Raw genomic sequence first — 12380 nt, 5'->3', positions numbered from 1 at the left:
TATATATATATATATATATATATATATATATATATATATATATATATATATATATATATATATATATATATATATATATATATATATATATATATATATATATATATATATATATATAATAGGGCTGAAAAGTCACCACTTGTGGCTGAACACCCAATTTAAATCTTAATAATTTAATTTTAACTCATATTCCAATAAATAGTTATCTAAAAAAAACGCTTTTTGTCGGTTACGTCACTTATACAATCATATCTCCGGAACCAGAAGTCACAGCCATTTGATCTTCGAACTTGATCAATGGCCCGACAGTAGCTTTCAAACGAAGCCAAATTTGTTTAAATCGAGTGCTTTCAAATATCTTTGAAAACTACACACACATACACACACACACACACACACACACACAGACATTTTCCGATCTCGTCGAACTGAGTCGAATGGTATATAACACTATGGGTCTCCGAGGCTCCGTTCGAAAATCGGGTTTTCCAGCAATTCTAATACCTTTCTATTGAGAAAGGCAAAACCTTTCTTAGTCCACTTAGTGGAATTTTCTTATATCTTGAAAAATCACCCCCCTATGGTACATGAAACTTTCGAAATCGAAAAAATAATTTGGATGCCAAAAGGCTTAGAATTGCATGAAACGTCGAGATTAAGTGTCGTCTCGAAATTTTTTTTTAAATCGACTTTTTAAGACTAAGAAAAAATATCAAAATCCCAGAAAGTTGATATTTTCAAAAAAAGTTTTTTTGTGATGTCACTAAATCTCGACTTTTCATGCAGTTTTAAGAGTTTCGGCATCAAAAACAATTTTGGATTTTGGAAATTTGATGTACTTCTCACTATGGTGCTTTTTCAAGATCGAAAATTTTTAAACCTGGACCGCCGATCAGCACCTCTTAAATTTTGCATGAGGACATTTTTCGAGGTGCTTGAACTTTTCAGCGCTAGCGCTTTACGAAATTAGAAGTGATTCCAAAATATTGGCACCCTTATATGTATAAGAGCGGTAAAAATCAACGTGTTTTGTCGGTTACGTCACTTATACCATCATATCTCTGGAACCAAAAGTCACAGTTATTTGATCTTTGAACTTGATCAATGGCCCAATATTGAGAAAATTGAGCGCGTTCAAATATTTTCTAAAAGTGCACACACACATACACACACAGACATTTTCCGATCTCGTCGAATTGAGTCGAATGGTACGGGTCTCCGAGGCTCCGTTCGAAAGTCGGTTTTTCCAGCAATTCTAATACCTTTCTATAAAGAAAGGCAGAAAGGTAAAACTAAAAATAAAACATTTCTATCAAATCTATTTACAATCCATGAAAACCGAAAAGAGAAATGCAACAATAGTAAGAACAGTACAACTGGAAACTTTCATAATATGTAATTCAAAAATGATAAATTTCAAAACAAGTAGCGCCATCTATCTACAAATCATGAAAACTGTTAAAACGGAAAGCAATATGAGAGCAGCGTTTTAAAACAAACAGAAAATCTAAAATGTGCTAGTTTAATATTGGAATATTTTAAACAATATGATCAAAAATTAGAAAAAATAGTTTCAATGGTAGAAAAGTAATAAATATTTAAAAAACCTTAAAGGCTTAGTTTTGAGATGAAACGAAAAAGGACGATTTTTAAACCACACTCATATGGAAATGGTTACCCAAACGACAAAATTTCAAAAAATAGTCTAATATTTTTCGATGGAGATTAATTGTGTCAAAAATTACGAATTGCTGAGAGATCGTATACAATTTTACCACGCAGTCATGTACAAAAATAAATAAATATACACATACACAATTAGCTATAGTTGAATCGACGTTTTCCATCGAAACGATACCCATATGCAGCTGCATTTCTCACGTCCACTAGAGCAGGATTTCGATTCTTAAAGTAACTGCCATGTGCGAATGGTGCCCTTACGTTGCCATTTGTTACTCCATTCATTTCACGAGGATAGAAAGCTGCAAATGTGCCATTTGATGATATAACGTTTTGTATTTCCTTATCTCTTGGATCATAGGCCAAAATTTTACCAACAGGTAATAGGATCATGAATGCAGTCAGAGCAATATTCTGTAAAAGAATTACAACTGTTATTTGAAATATTTCAGAAAATATGTTACGTTGCAAGGACCCATATACCATAAAACGTTTTAAATTAGTAACTTTTTTCTTAGCAATATATAGATGTAGCGTGAAAACAAGAACATCGTGTCCGAAAAAGTTACAGTAAACACAGTCCGGCGTGAAACAGAGGTTAACCAGAGAAGAAAAGATGTAGATACAGGGTGATTTTTTAAGAGCTTGAGAACTTTTTTAAACAATAAAACGCATAAAATTTGCAAAATCTCATCGGTTCTTTATTTTAAACGTTAGATTGGTACATGACATTTACTTTTTGAAGATAATTTCATTTAAATGTTGACCGCGGCTGCGTCTTAGGTGGTCCATTCGGAAAGTCCGCTTTTTTATCGACAAATTTTGTTCAGCGATGAGGCTCATTTCTGGTTGAATGGCTACGTAAATAAGCAAAATTGCCGCATTTGGAGTGAAGAGCAACCAGAAGCCGTTCAAGAACTGCCCATGCATCCCGAAAAATGCACTGTTTGGTGTGGTTTGTACGCTGGTGGAATCATTGGACCGTATTTTTTCAAAGATGCTGTTGGACGCAACGTTACAGTGAATGGCGATCGCTATCGTTCGATGCTAACAAACTTTTTGTTGCCAAAAATGGAAGAACTGAACTTGGTTGACATGTGGTTTCAACAAGATGGCGCTACATGCCACACAGCTCGCGATTCTATGGCCATTTTGAGGGAAAACTTCGGAGAACAATTCATCTCAAGAAATGGACCGGTAAGTTGGCCACCAAGATCATGCGATTTGACGCCTTTAGACTATTTTTTGTGGGGCTACGTCAAGTCTAAAGTCTACAGAAATAAGCCAGTAACTATTCCAGCTTTGGAAGACAACATTTCCGAAGAAATTCGGGCTATTCCGGCCGAAATGCTCGAAAAAGTTGCCCAAAATTGGACTTTCCGAATGGACCACCTAAGACGCAGCCGCGGTCAACATTTAAATGAAATTATCTTCAAAAAGTAAATGTCATGTACCAATCTAACGTTTAAAATAAAGAACCGATGAGATTTTGCAAATTTTATGCGTTTTATTGTTTAAAAAAGTTCTCAAGCTCTTAAAAAATCACCCTGTAGATACTCCTGGAAAAAAATCAAGTTAAGTCCTCTTATGGCATAATTCACGCCATGATATTTGAGTATGTAATGTGTATATCTTCAAACAACTATTCCGTGTGCTTTTATGGAATCAGTTTTATAATTTCACGCTGTATGGAGGATAGATGATGATGATGGTCCTACAAAGGTGTGAGCAGAACGAGTTATGTTATCTAGACGATAATTATTATTTTGACACATATTTTAACCAATTACCAACACCAAAAACCTTTCTCATGTTACTTATAATAAGGATTCTGTCAAAAAATATCAAATTTCAATAAAACGTAGGTTTCTTTTTAAATTTGTAAACAATTATGTCAAATTATGAAGAATTTTCCCGTTTGCTCAAAGCGATGGTTTGGAATTTTGAACATTCTTCATTCTCCAGATCCGAAACCAGAAGTCGGGTACGTCAATAACAGTTTATGGTGCTATACAGTGCTGGAAACGGTCCCTTCACGTGACAGTTTTAAGTGATATTCCTAAGTTGGTACCTCAAACTGTAGATGTTTGCTTTGAATGTCGCGTGCTGCCTACTATCCGGGCAGTCACACATGAATGTAGCGCGAACCATACAGATGAAAGTCGCATGTGACAGTCATGAGCGAGCGCTTCATGAACGTTGTGGCGACAGTCTTACTCGTATTTGGCAATTAATATAACGAAAGAATGATAGTCATCAATAGAATCGGTTGCATTTTATTTTCGAAGCGAATTTCATTGCTGGTAATTAACTTTCATGGAGAAATTCAAAACGGAGTCATTAGTGGCAGTGTTCAGCTCGATACTGTTCCATGAAATGGTCAAATTTCATACCATTATTGCGAAAGAACGAAGATTTACAATTAAAAAAAATCAAACATGATTTGAATGGAAGAGGAAGTGAAAATTGTTCGAAAATCACAACATTTAAGCATATACTAAATGCATAGGGTTACCAACCAGCGCATATTTTCAATTTTTGAAGCAAGATCTCAGATTTTTAATGCAAAAATTTTTATCTTATGTGCATTGTTCGATATATAATATAATGTAATATTGTTGGAAAGATACTGACCAGTATATACTTATGTACTTTGTTTTATTCAGATGTTTTTAAAAAACATTACATTTCGCGTTACATTTGATTTTTACGACCGAACTCTCTTAACTCTCAAATCGAACTGATTAGCTTGTTCTGCCTGAATGTTCGTTAGACTTGACTACCTTGCCCTAAACTATTATATCAGCGGTTATTCTGTCCGAACATGTTGAATTGTCGATGCGGCGTGGTGGTTTCGAATGATTCAATTACTATATGAAGTTGTACATATTCTCCTCGTCTAAGCTTGGGAATTTTGATGATAATTTTTTTTTGAATCGTTATGAAAAGCTACAGGTTCCAGAAACTCATAAGTTTGATCGTAGCTTTCAATTGATATGCCTTGTGATTCCAACAATTGCGTTGCAAATTCCAGCTCTGGAGGTTGTAAGAACGTTTTCGATATTATACCAAGTTTCGATAGTTGTATTGATACGAAGATCAGCTGGTGGTGGATCATGTCGATGTTGAAGATGATGCTTTGTACGTGTTGAATGTATTTCCACTCGATTGACCTGTCTAAACTCAACCTAGCTTGTTTTATGATGCTATCAATTTCTATAGATTGTCTATAAGCTTCTTTTGTTAAATTGTTAATCCTGCTTTCAAATAACTAATTTACTCTGACCTGTTCATTGTTTTCTGTAATTAAAGCATTGTTTGAATATTTCATAGATTCCAATTGATTTTCAATTTTGAGTAAATCTTCATTATCAAGGTTTCCCGTTATCATTTTTATAGTAGATCCAAGAAAATTGAGAGATCGTTTTGTTTTCCTTCGTTTTATAGTTAGATTTTCTAGTACATGTTTGGCTATGTTTTTGTTCCGGGTTAGCGGTTCAATGCATAGGACGCTGGTCTTACAAGCCAGTTGTCGTATGTTCGAGCCGCGACCTGGAAGGATTATTAGTGTCAGTAGGATCCATAGTACTAGCCATGCAATGATTCTGTACACTAAGAATCGGTTGCGAAGTCTGTTGAAACAGAAAGGCCAAATTCCACAAAAGGAATGTAATGCCGGGACTATGTTTGGACTTTGCTAATTTGTGAATTAATGTATGGGAACCTTCTTTTAAGAAAATGGATTTTGGAATATTTAGAAAGGGTTTTCAATAGTGCGGGTTTTTCTTCAGAGTTAAGATGACGACTTCTAATCATTTTTTTTAATTCTGCGTAGGGTGTGTGAGATGTTTGATGAAGGTGATTTAAGTTTATGTTGTTCACCTCTGCTACCTGTATTGCTTTGCCGGATGTGTCCAATGAAATGTAACAGTTTGGCCAAAATTTCTTATCGGGGCGTTTACGAAACCTTTTTCTGCGTGATACAGTCCTGATTGGATTACTTCATTATCTATTTTCATATCATTAGGAAGGTAAACGTTGCCACTTTCTTGAGAAACGGAGAACTCTAATGATTCTCGTCGATATTTCAGTCAGTGTGATCTGCGGCGGACCTAATTTCCTTAATTGCATGGCAAGTGTTTGTTTGTGGGAGAACTAATTTATGATTGCCCACGTCAATAAGAGCTTCTAAATCAGAAAGTGTTTCATAACCAATGATACCGTCAAACAATGTATGAAAATTTAAAAGGTAAAAATAAACTTTTTGTTTCAGACCGAAAAGCGTCGTAACAATTTTTTTTATCAGCGGAATGTTGCCTTGAAGTGTTCGAGATTCAAATGGTTTTGCATTTTTCTTGTTTTGATTTCGGGACCAGACGGGGAGGAATAAAATTTTTGTTTGAACCACTCCCTACTAGTAATTTTGCGTCTTTGCCAAAGAGTTTAACTGTTACATAGGGTAGTTCATTTATTGCATTCAAGTCAGCGCGCTGTGAGTCATCGTGATCATGGGTCTATTTCCATTGGTTTCGTTTTTTGTCTGTCTGATGAACTTTTGTGCCGAATTGAAGATTGTGCTTTCGCGTATTTGTTGTATGATTCATTAAAAGGCTTAAAATTTTTGTTGGAATTAGGTTGTTGCTCGAACGCTGCTTGGGTGTGTGTTTTAGTTTTCTCTGCATTTTGGAATCTACACAAGAATGCACAGGCATCCTCTAAATCACTTGGTTGAGCAGTTTGAGCATATCCGAAATATGGTTTACTGAGTCCATTTATAAAAGCAGCCAAACATTCTTGTTCTAGAAACTGGTAGCTTCCCAGTATGCCAAGTAGGTTTGATTTTGCTACGCTAAAGATTTCATGTTTACCATTATTTCTTTTGTGCGTTTTCAATGACCATAGTTGCGTTTGGTAAGTCGCAATGTTATTACGATCACCATAAGCACTGTGTAACATGTCTGCTATCTCCTCGAAGGTAGTAGGGTTTCCATTTAAACATATCATGTCTCGGGCTTTGCCTTCGACTTTAGTTATCGCCGCCTGTCCATACACGGCAAATAGATCCGGTGCTACGTGTGGTCGGCATAAATTTAAAGATCTTCTGGCTGTGTCTAGCCAATGAGTCAATTGTATTTTATTCCCGTCGAATGATGTAATCATCCGAATTGGATCAGGAATTCTAAAGAAGTCAGTGTGGCGTTCCTCCATTGCGGGAGCTTGCCGTTGTAGTTGTTGCAGTTGTTGCTGCTGCTGTTGTAAGGTGCTATTCTCCAATTGGAGAGCACCGATTTTTTGTTCCAAGCTTTGAATTTGATCAAAGATGGCTTGTAGATTAATGTGTTCCATTTCAAAGAACTTTAAGGCTCTTACTTTTGGAATTGGGCTGAATTTGGGCTTAAAATTATAGTAAAAGAAAGGGAGAGATTACTGACGGTTCCTCGTTCTTGAAGGATTAAAATCCACCGGTTTAGTGTTGAAATCTTGCAATTGGTTGACGCGAATCGCCTACGGGATGAGGGAAGGCGTGCGATGATCCTCGATTGAACTTCAAAGCCGGTCAGCCAACGTTGCGTGTTGAACACTAGTTTGTTAGTTTGAATATAAAACAAAAGTTCCACGTGTTGGGTTTTTGTTATAATAGTAAACTTTCACTTCACTAGTTAGAGTTTCTTCACTAAATCGTAGAATGAGCCGTACGACTGTACCACTTATGTACTTTGTTTTATTAAGATGTTTTTAAAAAACGTTACATTTCGTGTTACAATTAATTTTTACGACCGAACTCTCTTAACTCTCAAATCGAACTGACTAGCTTGTCCTGCCTGAATGTTCGTTAGACCTGACTACCTAGCCCTAAACTATTATATCAGCGGTTATCCTGTCCGCACATGTCGAATCGTCGATGCGGCGTGGTGGTTTCGGATGATGCAATTACTAATGGCTGATGCAACCACGGTGGCCGGTCTGCTGCAATGTCAGCGGTTCGATAATTGGTAACAGGGTGGTTGACATCTCCACGCGTTGGATACACTGGCGTCTTACTGCTGGCGCGTTCTTTGCTGAAATCTGGGCCATATGCTATTCGGGTTCGTCCATAACTTAATAACAATAATAAAACGTCTTCATCCATCTAGCAGTGAGATGATACCTTTTTTTATCAATCCGCATGTGTTTTTTGCATGAATATTTTTCGGTATTTCAGTTTTCATAACATTATTCTAATGTCCGTCGTTTTAAGTGGCATTTTGAAATTTTAATCTCTCATTACTCTGTAATGTCGAAACTGCAAATCGGATCGAATTTGAATCTAAAAGTGTAACAATCGATTAAACATTCCATGATATGTCGAAGTAATTTCCACTTTAGAGTTAAGGGTAACTTATGGTACTTCCAGAGCCGGTATTCAGGAACCAGCATAACCCAAACCGATTCGTATGGCCATATGACGAATAAATATTCGTCAAATATAAATATATAAAGTCCAACTTTAAAGCTTTTCGGGATTGTCTATCGCTTTGATTTTTAAAAATTCATCATCCTACAATTCCAGAATCGGTAGTCAGAATTTTTATAAAATAGGATTTATTTTAATTTGAACTATTGTTTCTGAAATTCGATTTGGCTTTTTTTGAGAAAACGATTGAGCTTTGAGAAACGATTCGATACTGGAACCGGAATTCGAAATTCGGTGTAGCCAGACAAACTCGCCTGAGTAGCTGTATAGTTTACATTTGTTTCAAAATGTTTTAAAATCAAGTAGACATCTTTGAGGAATCGTAGTGCAAATTAAATTTTTAGGTGCCTTCCGAAACGAAAACTGATGTTTGTATTCAGTTTTCGTTTCGGAAGGCACCTAAAAATTTAATTTGCACTACGATTACTCAAAGATGTCTACTTGATTTTAAAACATTTTGAAACAAATGTAAACTATACAGCTACTCAGGTGAGTTTGTCTGGCTACACCGAATTTCGAATTCCGGTTCCAGTATCGAATCGTTTCTCAAAGCTCAATCGTTTTCTCAAAAAAAGCCAAATCGAATTTCAGAAACAATAGTTCAAATTAAAATAAATCCTTTTTTATAAAAATTCTGACTACCGATTCTGGAATTGTAGGAAAATGAAATAAGTTTATTTGGTTATCGATTATCCAAATCTGCTAACCCGATGAACCTGATTAATTTATGTGAAATAGACATTTTTATACTAATCACCCTGTATCTCCGAAACCGGAAGTTGAATCTGACTGAAAACCAAGATGTTTTTTTAGAATCTTAAAACTTTTCATTTGAATCTTAGATCGGTTCAGCCATCTACGAGACAAATGAGTTACACAGTTTTAATTTCGTTTCACATATTATCCTGTAGTTCCGGAACCAGAGGTCGGAAAAAACATAATTCAGGAACTTTGTTTGGGAGTATACGTCCTTTCATATGAATCTGAGTTTGTAGAAAACGGCTGAGTCATCTCCGAAAAAATTGAGTGAAATTATTTGTCACACGCATTTGCTGATCTCGACGAACTGATTCGAATGGTATATGGCTGTTATGTTCTTCCAGCATTTATTGCTGTAAGTAGTTTAATTCAATATAATTATGGAATTGCTTTCAACTCGAAAATTCTCATCTGGTTTACATATGGCATATTCGAACGATTATGTTGCCAAAAACCAACCGTTGTAGAATCGGTCCGAGGCAAAATATCATACTTTACACAGTCTTTTGATTACTTAGAAACAAATGTATGTAACAGTATAAAAAATCGTGTTTTATGTTGCTCCCAAGCATTTCTTTGCCAGACAGCGCTCGAATCTTCTACTGATGGAATAGGGGAAAAAGTCGCTTATACAAAAATTTCGATATCTCCGTTAAAAATGAACGGATTTTAACAATCTATGGCATGTTGGATAGCTATTACCGTGTCCAATATAAGTCTGAAAACATATTTTGTTTCAATGGTCAATTGTGACAGATACTTTCAAAAAACTGAAAATTTTGACATTAAACTTCGTATAACTCAAAAAGTTAACATCCGATCTCAAAACCATTCAATAGCGTTCAGGGTGACGGAGAGACCTTTCATTTGCGACTAGTTTGATCAAAATCGGTCCAGCCATCTCTGAAATCTCGACCTCTTAGTTGACAACACACACACACACATACACACACACACACACATACACACACACGGACATTTTCTCAGTTCGTCGAGCAGAATCGATTGGTATATGACATTCGGCCCTCCTGGCCTCGGAAAATTTTTCTAAAGTTTGAGCGAACTCTATACCTATATTTTATATTTATAAAAAAGGTAATAATAATAATAATAATAATAATAACAATAATAATAATAATAATAATAATAATAATAATAATAATAATAACAATAATAATAATAATAATAATAATAATAATAATAATAATAATAATAATAATAATAATAATAACAACAACATATGATGTAACATAATTCAATTGAATATTTAACGAATAATGCAACAAACAACAGAACCACATGTTGCAATATACTATGATAAATATTGCACTTTAGGATGGGCTTCAAACTACAAGCCATTTCGCACCCTCTCATTCTGCTACTAACGCAGAAGGCACCCAGTCGAAGCCGTTCTATTGACCAAATGTCATCATAGACGCTCGGGGAGGCATGAGTTAGGAACTTGTGAGGACTTAGTTATCTCACCAATTAAGTCACCATTTGACTTCGACGCAAATACTCGGAACAATGTTTGATATCTATAGCCCTTCTGAAAACCAGAAATAAATCCTATACTGCATTTTGGTAGTTTTGACGTGAATACGTCTTACTTTACTATGGGGCGCCTTTTCATAATTCGCTCTGTGGAAGAATGGGTAGAGCCTAACCATGAAAATCTCGAGTTTTTTAAATTAAAAATTTTTATTCAAGCCAAGTTGCGTGTATATAAGCTTTACAAGGACGATTGACCCATGTTTTTGTTAGACAATATTATCTTTTTATTGTTGGATCTCATTGTCACCCTTCTTCTAGCGGGAGAGGAGCTTTTATTTCCTTCTAGCGAAGATTGTAGGTCACTTTGTCCGTGGCTCATATCATCCATTGCTACATCGTTGGAGTTGTGAGTGGTTTCCGTTTTCTTGTTTTCATTGTTGGTCGCCGTCTTGGGTTCATTGCTAGTTGCTGTAGACGCGCTTTGTACATTGATTGCAGTTGATAGTTGGTTTGATGATGAAAGTGCTTTTGAAATAGGAGCACTGCATTCACCAGTTTCCGTTGTTGAGCAGTAGTCCTTGTTTTTATTTGAAGGTGTCCTTTTTGCAGTTTCAGTGCAAGGTTGGCCGTAGTGTGCAGGTTGTTCACAAAACTGACATGTAACCAGTTGATTTTCATACGCAATCAGCGTTTTACACAGATGTATCCCGTCTTGATCACAAATGCAGGATGGAATCGCTTTATGCAGTTGCATACGTACCACTCGCACACCATTCCGGATACCCGGAAAAAAATTCCGCCATACTCCCTTTCGATGGAAAGAACTTCACCGTACTGCGACATACTTTCCCGAACGAACTGGTCGCTGGTCTGCGGGCAAAGGTCATGTATGCGTACTTCTATGGCATTGTCCACGCTGCGCACCCCGTTATTAACCAAAGCAAATGCAATTGCATCTATTTCACGTTTGAACATAATGTACACACAGTTAGACGCCATGTTGAATTTAATTTCACTTACATCATTACCGTTTAGATGCATTCGTTCCTTAAGTAAAATTTCAATTTCGGTTGTTGCTGGTCTAACTTTGCAGCGCTTGAAATCAATACAAATTGAATTTGATCTTGTAGGCCAAGTTTTGCCCATTTCGTACACTCTATTGTTCAATGCACTGTATTGTCTTTGTTTCAGTCATCTCGACCGTAAGAAATTTTCGACTGTATCGGATGAGATGCGAGCACGAACTGGTGAATATCTCGAGTTGTATTTAACGCAAAAACATAATTCTTTCTCCACGCAATCAGAAGTCTGACCAGCAATGTATGATTAAATTTTCAACATCGTGAGACTACCATAAACAACTCAAATAGTAAGTTCCCATCAATTTTTGGAAAGAATGAGGAAAACTCATCACGCTTGCTCGTTTTCTTCGCACTCGGACGCCAATTTTGAGGTAGTCAGGCACATATCAGTGCCTATATTCAACTGGACGAGTATAAACAGTCGATTATTTTTTGGTTGGTAAACGACTGGACAATGCGCAATTCAGGCCCCAATATGTTTCTTAGCCTCTTGTCCAGTAACTCCTAACCCAACCTCCCCCTGGTGCCGGCTGGGGTACGAGTAACCATAGGAAAGATCGGGTAACCAACCTTGGTGGGCTGTATGTTCTCCATGTTAGGAGCGGCTGATTACCGTCCTTATGTCGGACGAGACCCGATGACGAGAAGGAATCATTTTTACGCGTAGCTGGAACGAACCTACGACAGCTGTCCACGGCGGGAAGTGAAACTCGTCATCAAAGGCATGAATGCTCAGGTAGGCCAAGTTCCAACGTACAGGCCCGTGATCGGGCTGGAGAGTCTGAACGCGGTAACAATCGACAACGGCCAACGATGCGTAAACTTTGCAGCCTCCCGTGGAAAAGTAGTTCGAAGCACCTTCTTCCACCGCAACGATATGCACAAAGCCACCTGGAGATCACCTGATCAAC

The 12380-nt window shown here is 36.6% G+C and overlaps 1 protein-coding gene across 1 annotated transcript in view; it reads right to left on the bottom strand.

The window, feature by feature from the left end:
* Positions 1 to 12380, bottom strand: part of LOC131427131 (uncharacterized) — a 395071-nt gene that overhangs the window by 178905 nt on the left and 203786 nt on the right. Inside the window, exon 2 of the mRNA XM_058590067.1 lies at positions 1815 to 2094. Within this exon, the coding sequence (XP_058446050.1) occupies positions 1819 to 2094 (276 nt within the window). The 3' untranslated portion in view covers positions 1815 to 1818. The remainder of the gene's footprint in view (positions 1 to 1814; positions 2095 to 12380) is intronic.

This window comes from Malaya genurostris, chromosome 2 (assembly GCF_030247185.1).
Source record: "Malaya genurostris strain Urasoe2022 chromosome 2, Malgen_1.1, whole genome shotgun sequence".
Taxonomy (NCBI): Eukaryota; Metazoa; Arthropoda; class Insecta; order Diptera; family Culicidae; genus Malaya; species Malaya genurostris.
This window is presented reverse-complemented; position numbering and strand designations above follow the sequence as displayed.